Source organism: Hyperolius riggenbachi, chromosome 1 (genome assembly GCF_040937935.1).
Source record: "Hyperolius riggenbachi isolate aHypRig1 chromosome 1, aHypRig1.pri, whole genome shotgun sequence".
Taxonomy (NCBI): Eukaryota; Metazoa; Chordata; class Amphibia; order Anura; family Hyperoliidae; genus Hyperolius; species Hyperolius riggenbachi.
Window position 1 is genome coordinate 230,678,786 of NC_090646.1, and position 24,103 is coordinate 230,702,888.

At 40.5% G+C, this 24,103-nt stretch overlaps 1 protein-coding gene across 5 annotated transcripts in view; it reads right to left on the bottom strand.

Moving 5' to 3' along the window:
- AIMP1 (aminoacyl tRNA synthetase complex interacting multifunctional protein 1) overlaps positions 1 to 24,103 on the bottom strand; it is a 94,400-nt gene that overhangs the window by 22,889 nt on the left and 47,408 nt on the right. For all 5 annotated transcript variants that reach the window (XM_068270663.1, XM_068270644.1, XM_068270682.1 and 2 more), the window contains one exon: positions 5,793 to 5,998. In XM_068270663.1, the coding sequence (XP_068126764.1) occupies positions 5,793 to 5,998 (206 nt within the window). The remainder of the gene's footprint in view (positions 1 to 5,792; positions 5,999 to 24,103) is intronic.

The window sequence follows — 24,103 nt, forward strand, 5'->3', positions numbered from 1 at the left end:
CTCTGAGACAGCTTTCTGTATCCTTCCCCTAAACCATGATGGTGAACAATCTTTGTCTTCAGGTCATTTGAGAGTTGTTTTGAGAACCCCATGTTGCTACTCTTCAGAGAGAATTGAAAGAGGATGGAAACTTTAAATTGACCCCCCCTAAATACGTTTTCTCATAATTGGATTCACCTGTGTATGTAGGACAGGGGTCACTGAGCTTTAAAAGGCAATTTGAGTTCCAATAATTAGTTCTAAAGGTTTTGGAATCAATAACATGACAACAGTGCTCAAATTTATGCACCTGCCGAATTTTATTTAAACAATTATTGTACACTTTCTGTAAATCCAATAAACTTATTTCACTTCCCAAATATCACTGTGTGTGTCTCCTATATGATATATTTAACTGACATTTTTTATCATAACAACCAACAATTTATACAGGAAAATCATGATAATTAACAAGGTCGCACAAACTTTCGCATCCCACTGTAAATGATAAACTTCACAACATGTCCACATTCAAAAACAAAGCCGTTCAAAAGACTTGTACACACATTCCAACCACCTGAAAGTTGGTCAGATTGATCCACCGATTGGATCTGGCAAACAACCTGTTATCAGTTGGTCATCTGGTTGTTTGTCAGTTGTTCACACACCAAACTTATCTTCGAACAGACACGTTTGGAAGATAGTTGGACAGATTGTTGGTAGGTGTGTATGAGCCTTTAAAAACAAAACCCTCCTCTCCTTAACTACAAATACAACCATGCAACCAAGCAATCAGCTATCAGCAAAACCATTGAGTATGGGATAGTAGTGAAAAACACTGCACAATATGTCAAAACAAAATAGTATGCTAGCCACAGGTGTACAATTATGATAAAAAGTGTTAAACAGTGCAAAAGAGGCCAATAAGTAGTTCTTATAATGTAGTATGTGGGGATAAAGAGGACCAGCTGCCGCACAGTTTGAGTTAAGCTCCAGATTACATAAATCTGTTCCGATGAATGACACCTGCTTTACTGGTCTGAAACAAAAGCATTAAGCATAAAGATATGTTTAGCGCAGGTCTTTTGTAGGCACAGACAAGTGATATAGGAAAAATGTGGTGAAAGGAGTCATAGTTCTGATTCAAGGTTAAAGGCTACCATACATTCTTAGATAGTCTTCAGATCAAGTAAACTCATACCTGACTGATATTGATATTTACTGGGATATCCCTGTACTCCACTCATTATGCCATTGGAAAACAGAAGACATAATTACATAGTTATTTAGGTTGAAAAAAGACGTACATCTATCAAGTTAATTGAGAAGACATCTGATGGCAACACACACACACACACACACACACACACACACACACACACACACACACACACACACACACACACACACACACACACACACACACACACACACACACACACACACACACACACACACACACACACACTCTAGGTCCATATGAGAGTGCAGGCACAGAGAAGTGGTTCAATAAATAAACATCCTTGCAGCATGTGTTGCAGTAATCTTAAAGTGAACCTCCGGACTAAAAATCTACTCAGCAGAACTGAAAAGGCTTGGTGTTTCTTTAACAGTTTCACAGCATCAGAACTTTGTTTTTCTTACCAAAGCATCATTTTTAGCTGCATTTTTATCTAAGTTCCACCCATCAAAGAAAAAAGCCCGGGCTTTTTTTCCCTGATGCTGTGCAGAGCATGATGGGATTTCCTATGTTGTTATTCACGTTGCCTAGCAACTGGGAGAGGTGCTCAGGACACAGGACAGCTGGAACTGTGTCTCATGCTCCCTGTCACCTCCTTTCAACCAAAAAGATGGCTGCCATCATGAAATCAAACATTTGCCTGTTCTTTTAAAACAGTGTGGGTAAGAGATTATATTACTTATCTATTTTAATTAGCATAACTAATGTAACTTAATGACAGTATGTTTGTTTAGGCTGGAGTTCCTCTTTAATGAGGTGGAAGAATAAAAAGCTACATGGTACCCCATATTGCAATGCTTAAAGGAAATCGAAAGTTATAAAATAAAAACCGTTCAACTTACCTGGAACTTCTTGTAGCTCCCCGCAGTCATCCTTTTCCCGCGCTGTCGTCCTGGAACCCTGCGGCCAGCAGTGCTGACCCCCTGAAAGCTGGCTGGCCAAGCACCTCCTAATCGCGTCCCCATGCACGGCAGTGTTCTGCACATGTGCAGTACAGGAAAATCCCATGCACAGAATGCTCCCGGCAATGGGAGCCCAATCAGGGCGTGCACAGCTTGGGGCCATGCATGTGCAGTAGCTTCCGACTGGCCACAACAGGCCAGCTTTTAGGGGGTTACCGTTGCTTGCAGGAGGGTCACGCAAGGACGGCATGGGCACAGGATGACTGTGAGGGGCTGCAAGAAGCCCCAGGTAAGTTAAATCTAGCTTTTGGAATCCACTTTGCTCTGTAGGAGAGCCCAAAAACTGTATTTCTCTGGCTCGTGGTAGAATTTTTTTACTAAAAAAAAACAAAAAAACATGCTCAAGTAAATGTTAAGCTTTGGGAAATATACTACTTTAAGCCTTTGACTTGGACTGCGCATAGAAGCAATAAAATGTTCTATATTCTCCTAGGCTGGAAAATGATTTTCCTTGATAGATACCTTACTCTGAATATTTTTAGTTATGATGAAGATGTACGACTATAAAATGTAATTGACCAGATGTTTTATTTTTCTATTGTACTTTTATATCTGTACTTAAGAAGACATGAATCATATCAAGCGTACTTTTTTCTTCATTTCCCAGGTGCTCCTTATTATTTATGCATGTATTTATTTTAAATCTCAAGCAAACATCAGAGACAATTATCTAATTAGTGGAATAACTTGGCCCAGCACAGATCCTCCCTGCCGGACTCCTAGGAATTGATCAGCCGTCTGTAATGCTTCTCATGCTTAGCATTAATCTTGGCACCAAGGATATGCTTATGAAAGACCGGTCCCCGCGGGGGAAAATATGAAACACAAAAAATAGCCTTCAAATTAGATGCTATTTTTCCATATTCTGGGCTTCATAAAACAAGGATAAAGCACTTACAAAAATAATATTACTGGAAATCATTGCTTTAATACAAGGAAACAATGTTTGATATTACAATGTTAATTTTAAAATAGCGGTTATTTGAAAAGATGACAGAAAGTAATATATTACACATTAGCGGTGAGTGAAACAATCTGAATATTTATGAACGTTTTCTTTTACGCAGAGCAATTTTTTATTTTGGCTTTGGGCTCTTCCGTGCTACTTTCATATTTCTTTGTTATGTTCATTGAGAATAACTTTAAATCTGCTCCTAAACAATTCTTGGTTGTCAGATTGGCCCTTGTCTTCAATATCCTCTACAGGCTTGTAGATACCTTACATTGCGATTGCCAGAATCAGTTGTCTGTAACTGGCTCATGACACAGCCGTAAGTCTGTACAGGCATATTCCCATATCCCACACAGCCACTAAGCAAATAGCAATTGCCTGCATTGGAGTTCTTTTATCCGATTTCCATGAATTTCCCAAGCTTTAACAGTCTTGCACTGCAAATGCACTTTCACTGCATATGTGCCAAGGCAGGGATATCAAGACTGCGGCCCATTCCATGCTTTAAATGTTTGTTATGGAGCGATTTTACTGCAAGTACATTGGTCTTGAAAGGTCGACCATACAGTGAGGCATACTTTCCAATGAGAGCATGCCTCACTTCTAGTTTAAACATACACTATGCAGTTACTCATGCGTCAACACGATGAATCCCGTTGCACTGCGTTCAATGCAATAGCCCCATAGGACTATCACTACTTCTCCAAAGGGACGTTGCGTTTTTGTGCAACGAGGGACTGCAGGAAGTGTGAAAGGGCCCTTATTATATTCACAGTAATTGCATCATTACTACAATCCACAGAGCACCTATATTAGGTCGACTAATAAATCAGACAGCATTACAGGCAGACAATTTGAATGAAAACTAGTATCAACTTAATAGAATATATAAAATAGGAGTCTAGATAATATCGTTATTGTGTATTCATATAGCACTGACATCTTCTGCAGTGCTTTACAGAGTGTATATGGTCCTGTCACGAAAGGGCTCAGCCACACTATAAGCGCTTTTCTGAGCGCTTGTGATTGATTAGCGCTTTATGGAGCGCTTTTTAAAAATCGCTTCCATTCACTTTCATTAAAATCGTGGTAAATATCACAGCGATTTTACGCGTACGCATTGTGGGTAATCAATCACAAGCGCTCAGAAAAGCGCTTATAGTTTGGCTGAGCCCTAACTATCCCTCAGAGGATCTCACCTCTACCATCGTCACTTATTGTCTTATCTTCTTATATATTAGTCTAAATGCCTGTACCCACTTTTGATTGATGTCACCCGACGGGGATCAGGATCCGATCCCTCGAAGAACATTGGTGGGCTAAGGCCGCAAGAACAAACCTATTGGCTGATGCCTGGCCAAGCTGATCCGCCTGGTGGATTGGTGGCTAGGCAGCCAGTGGGGGCTGCTTTACACACGATTATCGGCATAGGCAGTCATCATCAGCCACCTCAGCTGACTTTAATATAGCGTGTGCACAGGCCTTGTTTTCTGGAGAACCAGTAAAGCTCTGTGTTTGGAAGGAAAACAGCAGTCCTGGAGGAAACCTATGCAAACATGGTGAGAACATACAGACATCATGCAGATAGTATCCTGGCCCAGATTTAATCCGGGGACCCTAGCACTGCAAAGTGAAAGTGGTACCCATTATTCTGAAGTTTCTAATAAAGGTTCTCACAAAAATGATAGGGTGGTAGTTCTGCATTTGTTCTAGTTGTTTCCTAACAATTTAAGGAGATTCGCGGAAATGCCAGAAATTCCCTAAAGAGTAACAGTTAATTTTAACTATGGAGTACAGAGCATCTAGTGGGCCATGGCTTAAAGGGAAGGTCCAAGCAAAAAAAAAAATGTTTTACTTACCTGGGGCTTCTACCAGCCCCATGTAGCCATCCTGTGCCCTCGCAGTCACTCACTGCTGCTCCAGTCCCCTGCTGGCAGCTTTCTGACCTCGGAGGTCAGGGCCACATTGCATACATTTTTACGCATTCCAGCTAGTGCAGGAACAAAAATGTACGCGTTGCACCACTAACGCGTAAAAATGTATGCGTTAATGTTCCTGCACTAGCGGGAATGTGTAAAAATGTACGCAATTCAGCCCTGACCTCTGAGGTCAGAAAGCTGCCAGCGGGGGACTGGAGCAGCAGTGAGTGACTACGAGGGCACAGGATGGCTTCATGGGGCTGGTAGAAGCCCCAGGTAAGTGAATCTCATTTTTTTTTTTTGCTTGGACCTTCCCTTTAAAGGAAACCAGAGCTGAATGGATTTAAAAGTGTTATACATACCTGTGGCTTCCTTCAGCCCCATGCGCATGAATCACTCCCACACCGCCGTCCTCAGTCTTCACACTCTTCGGTACCGGTCCGGTGTCAATTAACTTTTCCCCCTGACTTTTCTCCTAGGAAATACTTTTTTCATCTTCTGTTTAAAATAACTTTTACCAATAATATAACTAAGTACCAAAAAGTACCAGTAGTAGAAAAGTACTGTCAAAATTATTTTTTGTTTTTTTGTTTGCTAGTGGTTTAAAATACATTTTTTTGCAAAGTCTAAAAATCTAACCTAAGAGAAAAATCAGGAAAATAAGTTAATTGTATGTGGGTCACATTCTCCTGTGTGTAAAGATCCCTAAAATGTAACTTGGACACTATACATCCAATTACCTGTTCAAGAGGAATATGCTTGACAAGACCACTGACAACAGTCCTTGGTGAGGCTTCTCCCACATCAACTTCTTCCACATACAGAGAATCTGCATCCGGGTGTTTCTTGGCGGAAACAATGCAGCCAACACGCATGTCCAGGCGAGAAACATCGACAGCTTTAGCATCATCATCGGCCACTGCTTGCTTCTTCTCTTTTTTCTCTCCTAAGTACAAATCAAAATAGTTAAGCAACCAAGATAGAATATGTACTCTACATTAGTGCTTTACACAGCACATAGAAAACATTATCGTATTACTTTCTGGTTTTATTAAACTAGGGAACATTTTAAAAGGAATTTTGCAGTCAAGAAGCAGTAATTACAGCTTCATGTCAGGCCCCATTTGTACTTGTAGCCTGTGCCGCCAGTTATCTGAGTCTTGTAAGCACAGTGTAGTATCCCCTGATGCAAGCATGGTCATATGGAGCATGACTTGGATGCAGAATGACACTGCCCACATTGTGACATCATGCCTTGCCCATATTTTTCCTCACTACAAACTCTCTTAAATAAATTTTTATTGCAACTGCGATATCAAGACCTAGCAGATGCACAGTAATTGCATACATTTGCCAATCCTCAGAGACCTATGACAGGCTACAACTATGAACAGAGGGAGATATTGCTTGCTTGGCAGTTGGAAAAAGCCATTATTACCCACAATGCAATGAGGTTTACAGACAGCAAACTGTCAGGACCTTGGTCATGACATCATACTGGGAGGGGGTTCACCACAATATCAGCCATGCAGACCCCCTTGATGATCTAGTAGATAAAAGGTAAAGATTTCTTGTTGGAAAAAGGGTATCAGCTACTGATTGGAATGAAGTTCAATCCTTGGGTAAAGTTCCTCCTTAAGATGGTCATACACATTGTGATTTTTCAAATGATCAGTTCACTTCAGACTACCATTATTGCAAGTTTATACAGTCTTTAGATCTGTTCAACCATGTTGGATGCACCTCTCACCCTGGATGAGATCACAGATGCTATTGCAGACATGCATTGTGGGAAAACCCCCGGCCTTGATTGATATCCGTCAGAATACTATAAGCACTACCACCTTGTTCTAGCACCCAAATTGCTAGCAGTCCAGAAATCATCACTTACCAATGACGCTCCCGCTGCCTCCTGGTCGGAAGCATTACACTGATATTAAAACCCGGTAAAGATCCTACTTTATGCACTTCCTACAGACCTATATCACTTATAAATGTTGATGCAAAAATAATAGCGAAAGCCCTTGCTAACAGGCTCAATAAATGTGTTCTCACTATAATCCATCAGGACCAAACACGATTCATGCCTGGAAAGGGCACCGATATCAACCTTAGAAGGTTGCATACTAATTTGGTTGCTAACCATGACAATAAAGGAGACAGGGTTCTGGCTTCATTAGCTAATGAGAAGGCATTCGACTCGGTCGAGTGGGGATACCTCTGGAAGGTGATGAGCAAATTTGGTATAGGAAGTAACTTTATTAAAATGGTACAACGATTATACAAAAACCCTTCCGCCAGGTTACGTATCAACGGTAAAACATCACAACCCTTTTCGCTTTTCAGAGGTACCAGACAGGGGGGTCCCCTCTCGCCGAGTCTGTTTCCTATAGCCATTGAGCCTCTGGCCATAATGCTGCGACTTTCTACCGGGTTTGTGGGGTTAAAACTGGGAAGACTAGAGGAAAAAATGTCACTCTACGCAGATGACATACTACTTTATCTTGCAGACTCTGGCTCCTCCCTTTTTGTAACATCATAGAACACTTTAGTCGATGGTCAGGACTAAAAATAAATAAAACGAAATCCATCCTTTTCCCTCTTGATAACAATGCCTCTGGCGGAGACTCCAGTGGATCGGGACTACAATGGTCAACCAAATTCACATATTTGGGGATAGTGATTCATAAAGATACTAAGCTATTCTTAACAAATAATTTTTTCCCTCTTATTAAAAAGATTAGAGATAAACGCAACACCTGGCAAGACTTACCTCTAAGGCCCGGTTCACACTTGCGGTTCTCTGCCAAACGGACCGGATGACCTGACCGGATCCGGACCGGAACCGTATGGTTCTGATCCGGATCCGATCCGGTCAGTTTGCATCAGGTGTTCATCAGGATGCGATCCGGATCCGTTTGGCAAAAGATAGTAGAAATAAAATAAAAATGTTGGGGTCTGGGAGGTCAGCAGAAGGTGGACCTGTGGAATCAGGCCCTCCGCTGTTTAGCACTCACCTCCACCTCCGACATACTGCCAACATCTCCAGCATGGAAAAGTCACTGCTGCTCCACTCCAAAATGCTTGCCCATGTGTCCCCATCCAAAATCGCCGCTACAATACGCATAGGAAGTGGGGTAGAACATCCGGATTTTATAGCCAGTGTGTTGTGCGCTCTCCGGTTCTCATTGGTTTGTATTGGCCGGATGGTGCAGTCCGGCTCCGCTCCGGATACGTCTGCCAGAGGAGCCGGACCAAAAAATAGCGCATGCTGGGTCTTACGCCAGAGTCCGGATCCGGTCCGGACGAAACGGACGCATGTGAACGGACGCATAGACTTTCATTGCTATGCCGTGCGTCCGTTCCGCATGCGGTCCGGCTCCGCCACGGCGATTCCGGACGGCGACCGCTAATGTGAACCGGGCCTAACACTAATAGGCAGGGTCAATGCAATTAGGATGATGCTATTACCTAAATTTACATATATATTCCGTAATTCCCCAGTCTGGATTCCTAAAAAACACTTTATTGAAATAAATAAAATCTTAATTCCTTTCATATGGTCCAGTAAACTTCCATGTATGTCCTTAAAAACACTGACCCTCCCAACCACAGAAAGTGGGTTATCCATGCCTAATTTTTTCTACTACTTTCTGGCAGCAATACTTGTTACGATACCGTGGTGGTTTTCGCGCAATGAACTCAACCCAGCGATAGTGGTAGAGGCCGCAATTATGGGCTCTTATGAAGCCCTCTTAAACCTCCCATTTAGAGGCCCAAAATTATCCCCGTATATCACTGTAGTAATGAAAACTACGATCCGTGCGTGGCAATACTTCCCCAAAAAATTTGCTACACCTTTGAAATGGTCCCCATACACCCCCCTGTGGGGTAATCCCAATGTTCCGCACTTCTCTTCTATACCCGACCCGGCACTCTGAGCACAATATGGAATTAAAATATTAAAAGATATTACCAAGACAGGAATTTTATTGCCCTTCATAGAGTTTAGGCAAACTTACAACATGCCTCGGCAGATGTACTTTAGGTACCTACAACTCTCACACGCGTACACAGCCCAGTTTGGTAGAGAGGGTATACAGCTAGAATCTGATCCGCTGGAGTCACTACTCATACAAGAAAACTTGGAAAAGCCTTATATCGGCTATATATGCAGATCTCCTGGTTCAAATGGGCCACAACACTGACAAAATGTGTGCACAATGGGTAAATGATATTAGGGAAATAGAGGATGAAGAATGGGAGGGGGTGGTGGGCAGAGGAGCTGGGGTCTTGATCTCATCCAGGGACAGGTTAATGCACTTAAAATATCTTCATAGAGTGTACTTCACTCCAAGCAGATTACACAAAATCAATAATGCTCACTCTAATATTTGTACTAGATGCGGGGCACAGGTGGGAACCTATCTACATATGTTCTGGACATGCTCAAAACTGGAAAGGTTCTGGAAACAGGTGGGGAAAACTATTGGGGTAGTGTTGGACCTTCCATTTAATCTTGATGTGAAAATGGCAATGTTAGGAATTTTTGATAAAAACAGCTACAATAAATATAAGCAAGCCATGATCTTTGGAACCAACCAGTGATACCCTCCAAGGCCAAATGGATCTCTTTCGTTAACCACATGTTACCCCTGTGTAAACTGACATATAAAAGCAGAAACTGCTCCAAAAAATGTGATAATATCTGGTCCAGATGGTGTGATAAGCACTGTCGAAATCTTCGGGTAGATGTTTAAATACTCTCACTTAGAATAAAGTATAATACGTGGTGTTCCTATATTACAGAATTATAACTATTCTGTAGATATATAAACTTAACTATCCTGATATTCTCTTTATCCAGGTCAGAATGATATTCAAGAATATTCTGTATAGCAATATTATAAAAAAAAGCACATGTGACGTGATACTGATCGAAATTTTTCTAATATTTTCTCTCTTCTCTGGTATAATACAATGTTAACAAATTCTGCTCAGGATTGCCTTTTTTCCTTCCTCATCTCTTTCACTTCTTTCTTCCTCTCTTGTGCCCCTCAAGGGCCCTGACCTACTTATAAGTAGCTGTTATAAGTTATGTTTTTGACAGTTGTATTCAAATGTTATGTTGTACTGTTGTGCTAACAAGAAAAATAAATAAAAACTTACCTGTTAAAAAAAAAAAAAAGATCTGTTCAACCATAGAGGCTGAATCAGTGAAAAAAAAAAAAAGATTAGTTCAGTACAGACCTATAGAAAGGATGTATTCAGTTGTCTGAAATAGGCTTTAAATGCATTTTCAGTTAGAATAGAAAAAAATGAATTTAGAAATGCATAAGACAAAACAGTTACACTTTCACCGTGAGAAGGGAACTTCACTATTTAATCATCCAGAAATTTGAATGAAAAAAGGAACAAAACACAACCCCCCCCTCCCCACCCGAAAAAAAAATCCCATTAGGGTCACAATACACAAGTAAAAATAAAATATAAAAAGAAAAAAAGAACACTGCAAATAAAATAGCAAAAAGCGTACCGTTTTGATGTTATTACAAAGGAAATGAAACCTTGGAATATCTTCTAACATTATCTACAAACATATTCTTAATTGGTTCTTAGCTAGCTCACATGCTAAATATAGGGGCTATTTATTCAAGAGATTGAATTAAAGTGTGGAGTCATATGTCTCAAAACCGTGTGATATCAAGAAACAATCTCTTAAAAAGTTGGAGGGTAACTACTGAGCCAGGTGTCAAATGATCTGACAGCCATTTTGTCCCTAATTGAAGCATACTGACAGGCAAGATGTAAAAGAGGAGTGGAACAAGGCAATTCCTTAGACAACATAGTTACTTGTTATGTGATTTGCAATAAAAATTGAATGATGCCCTGCCAGAAGTTAGGCAAAGCCAAACACATTCAGAGCTATAAACTTTTTTTTTTTTTTTTTAAATATTTGGCACCGATTTTCTTGCCTGTCAGACCTTTAATCAATTTTTTTTTCTCCTCAGTCAAAATCTTCTGTAGACACCAAGATTTGTTCTATATAATTCTGAGTGTACCATATACAATATGCTTACAAGTAGCAATTAGCCTTTCATTTGCAGAACAATCCTTGCTGCCTAGTCTTCCATTTAAGGGCAACTCATAACAGATCTCTGTATATCATTACCAGTGCTCAAATCATGGCGCATACAGACACCAACTAGTATTTTTATCTGTGTTTTTATAGAAACATATAAAAAAAACAAAACTTAAAGGAACAATTTTTAATCAGAGTATTTGATACCTCTCCACAAATGGACCAGCCCCCCCCCCCCCCCCCCCCCGACTGCATTTCAGCTTGGTGTGTTAACCTAACAACGCTCTGCACCATGCCTAGCCTTAATCTTCCTCCTCACCATATCATCTCTTTGCAACGCCTAATCCCAACCTCCCACAGGAACATATACGGTTTCCAAATGCTTAAACCTAATATTGCTCTAAAGCAAATTTCCTCCTAACGACTAACCGTTAACTCTAACAAACTAACATATACTCTTTCCTAATTCCTAACACTAAGATCTTAATCCAATTTAAATCTCCCCTCACTATATTCTCTAACATCTAGGTTCTCAACGTGTAGTACACGTACCCGAGGGGGTACTTCTGATGGTTCCAGGGGGTAACTAGGGTTTGTTATACTTAACCAAAAATAACAAATTTTATAAAATGATAAATCTTATTTAAACAATACCAAATTAGTATTTTAGCTAATTAAAAGCAATAGTAAATGCTTGGAAATTGTTTAGAACCAATTATGTTCTACGATTAAATATACATTTGTAAAGGGGTACTTGTGATAATGTTTACTATGCTAGGGGGTACTTGGTGTGTACGGGGTTAAAAACGCTGAGAAACACTGCGCTAACATAACCCTACTTAAAGTAAACAAGAGCTGTAAAAAAATAAAGATTTGATACTCACCCGCAGCTTCCTCCTGCAACATAACCCATCTGAGTCTCACGCCGTCCTCCCGTTCAGTCTCGGTAATAGGCCCAGTCCCGTCAGTCTGGGTCTACTGCACATGTGCAGACGGTCCGTGCATGCACAGAAGACCCATACTGAACCAGAGAGACAAGCAATGCGTTCTGTTCCTATGCGAGAGGGCGGGTGCAGAGTGGCGCAGGAGCACCATCATGCAGCAGACGGGGTACGTGGGGAGGACAATGCTCTCAGCCTTTACGATACGCCAGGCAGATTGGGCGTCGAGCAGCCAAGTGGAGTGGGGGGCTGCTGTACACATGCTGGATTTTCAGCAGAGGTGGTAATTGTAAGCCAGGGTTAATCTAAAGTGTAACCTAAACTGAGAAGGATATAGATTTTTCCTTTTAAAATAATACCAGTTGCCTGACTCTCCTGCTGATCCTGTGTCTGTAATACTTTAGCCACAGCCCCTGAACAATCATGCAGATCAGGTGCTCTGACTGAAGATTGGATTAGCTGCATGCTTGTTTCAGGTGTGTGATTCAGCCACTATTGAAGCCAAAGTGATCAGCAGGGCTGACAAGCAACTGGCATTGTTTAAAAGGAAACCTCTATATCCCTCTCAGTTAAGGTTCCCTTTAACAGGTAAGTGAGCTGACTGAAGAGAGAATCCCATATGCCATTAACTTTTTCTCCAGGGTTTTCTCCAAGGTGATATTTTCATACCTTATTAATAAAAACACATTTAAACCACTAGTGAGCTAGAAAATAATCAAAATATTTTTGATAGTACTTTCTCACCTACTTATTGGTACTTTTTCAATTACAGAGTGCTGAAAAGTTATTTTAAAGAGACAGTGGTCCATATGCAATCAACTTTTTTCCTGAGTTTTCTTCTAAGTGATATTTTTAAACTTGTCAATAAAATGCCTTTTAAATCACCAGCAAGCAACAAAAATACTTAACATGGGGTTGAAAATAATTTTCCACCTACTTTCTGCTACTTTTTCAATTTCAAGGTGCCGAAAAGTAAAAAAAAAAAAAAAAAAAAGAGTAAATAGAAGATGAAAAAGAAAAGTTTGCTTTCCTAAAACAGAAAGAATCTGCGATAATTCAGGTTAGAGTGAGCTCGAGATGTCTCCCAGGCACCACTGCTGAATATATGCAAATTAACCATTGTGCCCTCAGAAGCTAGACACACCTCCAGAACCGCTGTAATGCAATGATGTGTCAGCTTGTTAAATTGTACAGAGCCATAATAATCCAACATGCATACAGACTGTTTCGGATTGTTTGATCCTCATCAGTGCATGGCATGGATTAATTTGGCTCTATGGAGTAGGGCTTGTAAATCCGAGAGGCACAGACCAACCAGTAAGCTCATGGTGACCCAGAACTCATTGGGGTGTGTAAGGGACTACAATGGTCCTAAAAGCCCCCTTACTAAGATGTTAAGAAAAACAAAAGTTTGCTTTCCTAAAACAGAAAGAATTTGCGATAATTCAGGTTGGAGTGAGCTTGAAATGTCTCCCAGAGCACCACTGCTGAATATATGCAAATTAACCATTGTACCCTTAGAAGCTAAACACACCTCCAGAACCGCTGGAATGCAATGATGTGTCAGCTTGGTAATATGTACAGAGCCATAATGAAAAACTATCACCTAGGAGAAAACACAGGAGAAAAAAAAACTAACAGCATATGGGCCAGTGAAATATCTTCCAGGTGAAAAGGCTAATTGCATATGGGCCAAAAAGTGTTTTTAAAACTTGTGCAGCTAATAACTTTTGGAGGACAAAATCAATTTTAAGTTATATTCAATGCTCAATCCAATACCACTCCTGGAATTCTCCTTTAAGCAGAAGCTTTCAGCCGGTTCTGTATTAAAATCCAGCAGGAGTGTTGGTTGTAATTTGAGGGAACAACACAGTATTAAATAAAGAACAAAGTGTAGCTGGTTATGATCCAATATCTGGAAATGAAACCTTATACCCCGTAAGGAAAGATGTTAATTTGCTGGGGCCATGTAGACTTGCTGCCTCCAGAACGTATTAAAAAAAATTATGATCTGAAGTCAAAGAAATTCCCTATTATTAGCTGATAGTTGGACAGGCGATCTTTAGTTCATGCTTTGCCTCAGCTTGTGCTGAACATTGATGAATGCAATATGATGAACATAAAGTGCATACTACAGAACGCTGGGCAAATAAAGTAATGGCAAAGAATGTGATAAGTTTTGATGAAAGTGTACTTCCAAGCCAAATCAAACCCATGCCAAAATGAGACAGTCCCAGGTTTACAACATAATGAGAAACCATTACAAGAGATAAGACCCTCTGACTTGAAAAACTTCAAGGTTCTCCAGCTTATAAAAGGATTTACTGAAGCTTTATTCTGGTGGTGCTCTCAGCCATTATGGCTGCCAGACACAACCATTAAAATTCCCCACGACTTGGGGAAAACTTTGGGCCTTTGCTAGACACAGAAAGCATTAAGAATAAGCTTGAAACTAGCAGTTGTAGTAATGTTTGCTAAGCAGAGCAGCCCTGCACTAAAGAATACCAATGAGCAGTGCGGGGAAAGGCAGAAACTTAATACGCATCAGAGCATGTATGTGATTTTATAGTGGAAGGAACACTTAGTGGGTGGGTTTCCTTTGCTTTTGAAACATTACCTTTATCAATCAGATGGGAAGCATGGGGTATGTCAAGAGGAAAATCATGTTAAAATATTAAAACCATACTACGGTGTACCATATGGTGATTGCGACTGCCCCTCAATGTTGTTGTTTGAATGTAAAGAGACACCATCAGAACATTTTTTTTGACGATTTGGAGACTGCAAGCAAAAAGCCAGGTGATTAAGAGAAACCATGTGTAAATATTAAAGTAAATGAAGGGAAGCTTACATTTAGCAAAGCTAAAATGTGTGCACAAGAGTAGTTTAACGTGAGTCTTCAATCATATGGAGGACTTTATGGAAAGCCTTAATTTCGTGTGCAGTGATCTAGATCAGTGTGTGATTCTGTACATAGAATGGATGCAACAGCCTTAAACATTCTTTGCAATAATCAGAGGGTATATAGGAGACAAGGATCCGAAGGCCGTAATGAGAACAATGGAAATCAGTGGCGTGACTTCAGAAATGTTCCAGGATGTCAGGAATCTCATCTCATTTGAGAATAAAGCATTTGGAAAAATAAGAGAAGTGAGCTGCGTCTGAAGTATTTAGAGAACTCTCCAAGCTTCACAAGAACAGTCACTTCTCTGGTTTGTTTCGTTGGAAATAAAAACGTTCATGGTGGTTGGCACTATGGCCTCGCAGTGCTCAGGAACAGGGACACTGTGTGCACAGACGTTTTATGTTGTTTGTGTGAGTTTCCTCTATTCTGCTTTCCATGTACAATCCAAAAGAGCACTAGTATGTTCAGCTTACCAGTATAATGTGTTTTAGTTTGCAGTGGTAGATATATCAGGTGACCTCTTTTGGTCACTCAAGCTAATGTGAATACCTACATGTTCTCTGAATATAACTTAAAGGAATACTGTAGGGGGGGTCAGGGGAAAATGAGTTGAACTTACCCGGGGCTTCTAACGGTCACCCGCAGACATCCTGTGTTGGCGCAGCCACTCACCGATGCTCCGGCCCCGCCTCCGGTTCACTTCTGGAATTTCAGACTTTAAAGTCTGAAAACCACTGCGCCTGCGTTGCTGTGTCCTCGATCCCGCTGATGTCACCAAGAGCGCACAGCAAAGGCCCAGTATGGTCTGTGTCAGCGCAGTACACTCCTGGTGACATCAGCGGGAGTGAGGACATGGCAACGCAGGCGCAGTGGTTTTCTGACTTTAAAGTCAGAAATTCCAGAAGTGAACTGGAGGCGGGGCCGGAGCATCGGTGAGTGGCTCCGCCAACACAGGATGTCTGCGGGGGACCATTAGAAGCCCCGGGTAAGTTCAACTCATTTTCCTCCGACCCCCCTACAGTATCCCTTTAAAGGACAACTGAGGAGAGAGGGATATGGAAGTTGCCATATTTATTGCCTTTTAAGCAATATCATCTACCAAACAGCCCTGCTAATCCTCTGTCTCTAATACCTTCGGCATAGACCCTGAACAAGAATGCACAAGACCTGGTATTTCTGACATTACTGTCAGATCTGACAAGATTAGCTGCATGCTTGTCTCTGATGTTATTCAAACACTACTGCAGCCAAATATATCAGCAGGGCTGCCAGGCAACTGGTATTGTTGGGATTGCTCTTCTGAAGTTTGGAAGTCCGGTCCAGAGGTTGGTATAGCAGAAAACGATGGAAAGAACGTGCTGAGCTCATTTTTTGCCAAACAGGCAGTATAGACAGACCGATATATCTGAACCCTAATGGCATAACAGTAGAGCTGTACAGTCAGCTGGAAAAAATTACCGGTCTTTTCATACAGTGCAAAACGGGAACAGTGAAAAAGAGAACTGTTTAAATACTCTTAGATATATATAATGGGAATTTCCAGAAGACACCAACAATTGTTCCCTTGCCAGATCACCTAATTATGGCCAGCAATGTGCATGAAGAGAACCATGTTAAAGGATTTCCTACATACAATGAAGTAATGCATACCCCACTGTATCCTGAAGGGTGGATGCCCGAATGAGGTGACATCGTGTAAGTGGCGCCTTCTGAAAAGGAATATTCTTTAACAATCCCACCTACTTCCTAAATTATGCATGAGCATGGACTTGCCAGACTGGCTAAGAGAAAAGGACAAATGAGAGTAGCTCCCCTGCATTGACTTCAATATATGACCAATAGAGGTTGGATGTTGGTGATCCTCCATTACAGATCACGTATGTTATCGTCAGTAGTGTCAAGAGATACATATACTCAACACTGCTTTCTCATATTACTACACATTCCGCAAGTATTTGTGGTAAGAAAGCAATGGAGTCAAGTCCATCCTGCTATGGTAGCATGCCTCATCCTGTCATATACCAGGGAAGCTCCTGAGGTAGTTTTTGACACAGTCAGGGAAATAACTATATGTGACAGGTCCTCAAATTAAACGTGTGTGTGTGTGTGTGTGTGGCGTGTAATAACCAATCTGTCTTTTAGAAAAAGGTTACAGTTTGTTTTTCTTGAACTGCAGTAATTACAAGGAGGGGTAAAGCAGCAATCTATCATTGGTTGAAGGGGCACCATGGCTAAAAATTGTAAAATTTAAAATATGTACAAACATATACAAATAAGAAGTACATTTTTTCCCAGAGTAAAATGAGCCATAAACTACTTTTCTCCTATGTTGCTGTCACTTACAGTAGGTGGTAGAAATCTGACAGAAGCGACAGGTTTTGGACTAGCCCATCTCTTCATAGGGGATTCTCAGGGATTTATTTTATTTTCAAAAGCACTTAGTGATGAATGGCAGTTGCTCTGTCCATCTGCCAAAAAACTGTGTAGCGAGCAGAGAAGCTGGCCAGCATAACTGCTAAAATCATTTTTAGAGAATATCTTTATAAAGAATAAAAGCATTGCTGAGAATCCCCTATGAAGAGATTAACTAGTCCAAAACCTGTCACTTCTGTCAGATTTCTACTACATACTGTAAGTGACGGCAACATAGGAGAAAAGTAATTTATGGCTCATTTTACTCTGGCAAAAAAAGTACTTCTTATCTGTCTAGGTTTGCACATATTTTACATTTTTCGCCATAGTGCCCCTTTAATAAAATGGCCTTTACCCAAACATCTTCTTGCACAATGTGCAAAGAGCGCCCAACTTTCTGCCCAGCCATGTGTACCACATTCTTCTCCTAGGAACCTGCAGCACAGGACATGCAGGCGTGCTTTTTATACTTATACTTTCTGAACACTTCAGACCTAAATTTTAGAAAAAGAGGAATGGAAAGATCGCCGGCAAAAGAGGTCATCAATATTAACTTTATTAGTCCCTTCCTTTCTGGAAAGTTAAAGTTTTTAATGTGCTGAAAAATTAGATTTTACAGAGGAAATCTCACTTGACACAAGCCAAAATACTTAAATGGCATTTTTCACTGAATTAGCAAGCGTGAAGAGGAAAAAGCCCTGCTGGGAGTGGAGAGGGTATTGTGGCATATTGATTTCCTTTTTTGGAGAAGTCAGACTATAACAGTCCACATTCGGTAAATACTGCTGGAGATATAAACAAGCTCGGCTTCATAATTGACTTATTAGATTACAATCAATGAGTGCAGTTTTATAATTATGACATATGTATTCCAGATGGTATTTATTTTGATCCTCTTTCCAGGGGAAGCAGAGCCTTCCAAGTGTGAATTAGCTTGATGAAATTTAAGTACATATCATTCCTGACTATTAAAAACCCCTTTGTGAACTGAATAGGTAAATAGTAGCCCTGACAGCAGTTCCGTGTCTATTTTTTCTTCTCCAGTGCCTTAATGCACCGACACCGATGCATACTACTTATACTGCCCCACTGAACTGCTGGGCAAACTTTGGCACATGATCTGGCACGTTTGTCAGATTAACAGAACCTACAGTACCAATAGGGCAGGTGATCATTGTAGTAATTGTGCAGAGAAGAGCAGTTAAAGTGGACCTGAACATGATGATCTTGCACAGGAAGGAGCGAAAACAGAGAAATACACCCTGTATGTATTTAGAGAGTTTAGCCTTTCTAATTTCCCCTCATCTGTAACTAAGCGCAGGTTATAATTTGATCTCTCAGCTGTGTCAGCTGACTGCCACGGTAGAGACCTAATTGGTAAACACTGGATGTTAACAATATGTCTGCTTCCATGAACGCAGGAAGTACAGCTTTGTTGCAGGACTTGTATCAGCTGTAACATGTAAATGTTTTTCTTTAGGTGGTTATTATGCGGTTTATCTTTTAGAGCAGAGAGGAGGTTTAGAGCTCAGGTTCGCTTTAAGTTTTTCGTGATAATTTTGCACATTTGCAAACCACCTGCACTGTAGGTACAATTAGTTGTTGTAAAAAAAAATCTGGCAGGTCCAATATGTGTGGTGAGCATTAGATATATTAAGAAATGCATTTTTCAACCACAAAGAAAACATTTTTACGAAATGTAAGATATAAGAATTCAAAGTATTTGCCTAAAGTTGGCCGCATGGCTACATCGTGATACAGCTGCTTTGGCCAGATCCAAACATAATTTCCTGTCTATGACACCTCTAGACACACCTTGGCCAATTTTAGGGAAAGAGACTGAGTGAAGGAAGTTAAATTCCACTGTAAAAAGATTAAAACTTTACCTCGATGCTATTCTCTCCTCTGGAATAAACTATTACGGGGGAGTGAAGGAGCACAATGCCTAAATGGTTAGCACTCCAGCTTTGCAATACTAGGGTCGCAGATTGAAATCTCAACCAGGACAGAATATGCATGACGTTTGTATGCTCCCTGTGCATTTTCATGTACGTCTTTGAGGCAGTCCAGTCTCCTCTTATATTCCTAAAACACACTGTTAGGTTGAAAGCAGCCCTAGACTGTGGTAGGGACATAAGAGGCATGCACTGATGAGGATCAACCAATCAAAAACTGTATGCATGTTGGATTAGTTTGGCTCTGTAATAACAAGTTGACATATAATTGCATTCCAGCAATTCTGGAGGCGTGTTTAGCTATCAGGGACAACAAATAGATGATTTGCATATTCAGCAGTGCTGAATTGTGGGACACCTCAGAGCGCACTCCAAATTTGAATAATCACAAAAAACTTCTGTGTTGCGTAGCAACATAGGACCAATACTTATGCCAATACACATTTGAGGGTGAGAATCTAGCATGTGTATGGCAGCCCTGATGTGTGAGCCAGAGGTCCAGATCCTCTTGGCCAAAGGCAATGTGAGCCTAATGTTCTCCCCTTTACCCCTCTTGCTGCGTCAGGCAGTGTGCCGCCAGTCCTCCACTGCTCTGCTTAGTAACAGAATGTGTCATTAGCTTCTAGAATAGCGATGTGCTTGGAAATAATTTGGACCCGAACTGTCGCCTGACGGATGAAGTCTCGATAATGGGAAGTGTCTGCTCTCAGTCCCTCCTCACATCATATAAGAATGTACATCCGGAGATGTTGAGCAAACGTATATGTGCCACACTGCCTGCAGGCATGGATGTAGAGAGATGAATCAAACATGCACATTGCTTGTCACTATGCACAGAATAGGCATCACCACGCTCTCAATTCTCAGCCCAGTGAGCACAGAGGCGATACTTAGTAGTCTGGCAGAGGAGGAGTGACAGAAACATAAATAATTTGTCAAGTGAAACAGTAAACGTTTACATATTTCAAAAGTTTTATTTGTCAGGAATCCAGATTTAAGTGCAAATGGGATGATGTTTGAATTAAGAGCTCGACATGTTAGAGAGTTTTTTTTTTTTTCAAATGGGTTAGAAAAGCCTGGGCTGATTGCAATTGCTACTTCTTACAAAGTTGCCACCACACAAACATGCAGTTTCCTGTCTGTGTACCTTGTTGCATTGTGGAAAATAACGGCTTTTTCCAACTGCCAAGCAAGCAATCTCCTTCTGTGCTTAGAACTTTCAGTAACAAACATTCCGTACAGATCACCTGGCAGAACTAAAGAGGTCACCACCATTGATACATTTCAAAATGTGAATTTGGGAGAGGAAAGTCTTCAAAAAGGGAAAACACAGACAAAATAATCTATAAATGAATATTGGAAACAAGCAAATGTATGCATTATGTTATTTACCCTACAGTTCCTCTAGAAGATAGGGCTGACTGATGACACCTGCATGTCTGGCTGCCCTTGAGTATTTATGGTAATATAAGGGTGCAGCCACTGAATGGATATAACAGCAAGACAATTTCTTAGGGTGGACTGAGTTCAACTGTTGAAATAACCATTCAATGGGACATTGCTGTTTTGTTTTAATAATAAATGTTATTTTCTTTGCCCGTACTTGCATGGTTTCAGTCTATGTATTAGTTGGCGTTTTAACAACCATTCAACAGTGTACAACTGACAAATGCCAGATCTGACCTTTCAAATGGGTGCATGGTCACCTTTATACTAACCATGCATGTGCTGATGATTATCCAAACTATAGAAAATTGATCAATACTACTAGCTTACTCAATCTTGATTAGGTTTTAGCAGAAAACGGAGAATTGATCAAACCACAATCACTGTGCCACACAATTAAAGTACAACACAATATACCTATTGCTTCACCATCCCTCCTCCCCACAACCTACTTAATGGAGATTTTCTAACAAGCCATATCAACTCTTCTGACCAATAAACTGTTCAAACAGATTGAAAGTTGATCAACTGGGCATGTCAGTGGCAACAGACCCCCGACCGGTTTCGTTAAAGTAATCAAATCTGTTTGAAAAATGTACTTGTGCATGGCGAACTTTATTTTGATGGCTTAAAATCACACTGCTGCCAAGCAACAAGAACTGTTAAAGAGAACCTGTAACAAAATGAGGCTTCCCCCTCCGCTGTAGCTGCAGGCAATCCAGCGCTGGCTCCCCCGAAGTCTCCAGTAATCCAGGCTCGAAAAGCCTGACAAGCTACATTTATTTACCTTCCCTGGCTCCAGCGGGGGTGCTGTTGCGGCTCTTAGCATGGAGATAGCGGAAATAGACGATCTCCGTCGGGTCCGCTCTACCACGCAGGCGCAGGAGATTTGCGCCTGCGCAGTAGAGCGGTTCGACAGTGATCGGCTACTTCCGCCTATCTCCGAGCGGAGAGCCAATACTGCACCTGCGTCGGAAAGGTAAATATTTACATCCCCGCTGTTCGGAGGGCCAGAGCAAGACCCCCGTGGGACACAGGAGGACGGGGGAAGTCTTGATAGGATCCAGAAGGCTTCCCCCTACCGAGATGAGTACCCAACAGGGGAACTTTTTGTCGTTACAGGTTTTCTTTAAGAGGCAGCCACAAAACAATTAACTAAACACCATTACATGCAATCAATCAGTTAGATATTTTAACATTTCAAAATAGAGAGATTATGTGTAAAAATAAAAAAATGAAGTGTAAATTGAGTTTGAATGGTTTTGAAAAGCATCCGTGAGGGATGATTATATAAGGAAACGTGCCCTTAAGGCACCTTGTCAAATGTTATCTGAAATTTGATTTACAGATGAAAACGGATACTTCCATTGGAAGCAAGCTCCAGAACCTGATCACTCTCCAGATAAAAAGGAAAGGAAATTGTCATTAATCAAAAGCTTTAACAAGTTTTACTTAAGATTTAACAGATTGCAATTTCATTCTTTGTGTTCTGAATTACCTTAATTTACACAGAATATTTGGCAGTAGCTAAATCTTTTATATCTCTTCCCCCATGGGAATCAAGGGCTACTACAGAGCATGGAAAGTGAAAAGGCATAAGTACAATACAAAGGCTCTCAAGATTTTTGTCTATGCAGACCTCCCTTCAAAGCATCCAGAGGAAATAACTTTACAGCACTGGTTTACAAACAAACTAAAAAGAGTTTTGTGTTTTTGATAAAAAAATGTCAATGTATTTAAAGAAAACCTGAACTGAAAATTAAAAGTCAAAATAAGCATACACCAGTCATACTTACCTTCCATGTAGTCTACTCCTCAGTGTCTTACTCCTGTCCCGCGTCCTGTTTGTTCACTGTGATCAAGGGAATTTTCTGTCCTCCATTTTGAAAATAGCCAATACCCATAACAGCTTTCTGGTCAGCACACAGTTAAACTGTAACATCGCCCACTTGAGCCATAGGGAAACATGGACATTACCTGGTACATCAGTTTTCATCTCAGCTATAACTGACAGCAACTGATATTTTACTGACAGCAACTGTTATATTTCAGATCTGACAAAATATTGTCAGAACTGGATGGGATTATTGTCAGAAAAAATGGTGAGCTTCTGTGAGGAAATGATGGCAAGGTAACTATGTAATGTTCATTTGAAGTTACCTCATGTGTTTATTTTAAATATTTTTACTCAGTACAGGTTCTCTTTAAATGATTTGCATAAACGCATTTATTTTTAAAGAAAAAGGCATAATTAAATAAAAACAACTGATGGAGTAATTTACCGATACAGACATATCTGTCTAAACCTTCTCCTCCCCTTTTATTAGTCAGTTTGATCTCATGTTCCCAGGAGTCACATGACCACCACAATGACACTGGCAATGTCGTAGGGAGAGGGTGCAACTGCTATTCTTGCTGGAGCTCTCTCCAAACTAGAAACTGACAATCATAATACAGGGTCATTCTCTAAAGGAAAAGCTTAATCACACAGCGACTTACATCGGAATGAAACCCAACATTTCTTTTTTGTTCTAAAAGATTATTTACAGCATATTATATACTACCACCTTTTTTTTTTTTTTTTTTTTACTAGAACAGCATTCAACTAGTTAAACACAGGACTTACAAGCTCCCTGCCGGGAAAGCTGGACGCATCCGAACTGGAGATAATGTTATTTTGCATTTACATTCCTCACTTGATACAATTGAGTAAACATTTCTCTGACTGTGCAGACTCTCCTGAACACAGTTAGACACTCAGAAAGCATTTCTGCTTAAATTACAAGATGAATAAACCAGTTATGAATAAAATGCAAAGTCAGCTCTCAGAGCAAAAAAAGTGTACTTTGGGAGCATGTAATTTCTAAATGAATAATAATACTTATGCACAAAAGCAAATATGATAACCGTATGGCATATATAAAGTAGGAAAACATGTTTTTATTGATTATTATGTCAGGGTTTTATACCGCTTTAAAATGTAACTGAGGGGACATGTGACTTGATGAGATAGACATGTGTATGTACAGTGCCAAGCATATGAATAACTAGGCTGTGTTCCTTTTTTTTTTTTTCTTTCTTTTTCTGCCTGAAAGAGTTATACATTTAGGTATGCAAGTGATTGCTGGGGATAGATGGAAAATGGTCAATAGTTCACTTATTTTGCTCTGAGACACTGAAAGACTGTGTCACTGAGCAAAGACAAAACTGATGAACATTAAATCTAGTTTCAATCTCATTTTTTTAGGAGTAGGAGGATAGATACAATGGTTATTTCATCAGTTTACTTTCACCTCAGGTTAACTTTAGG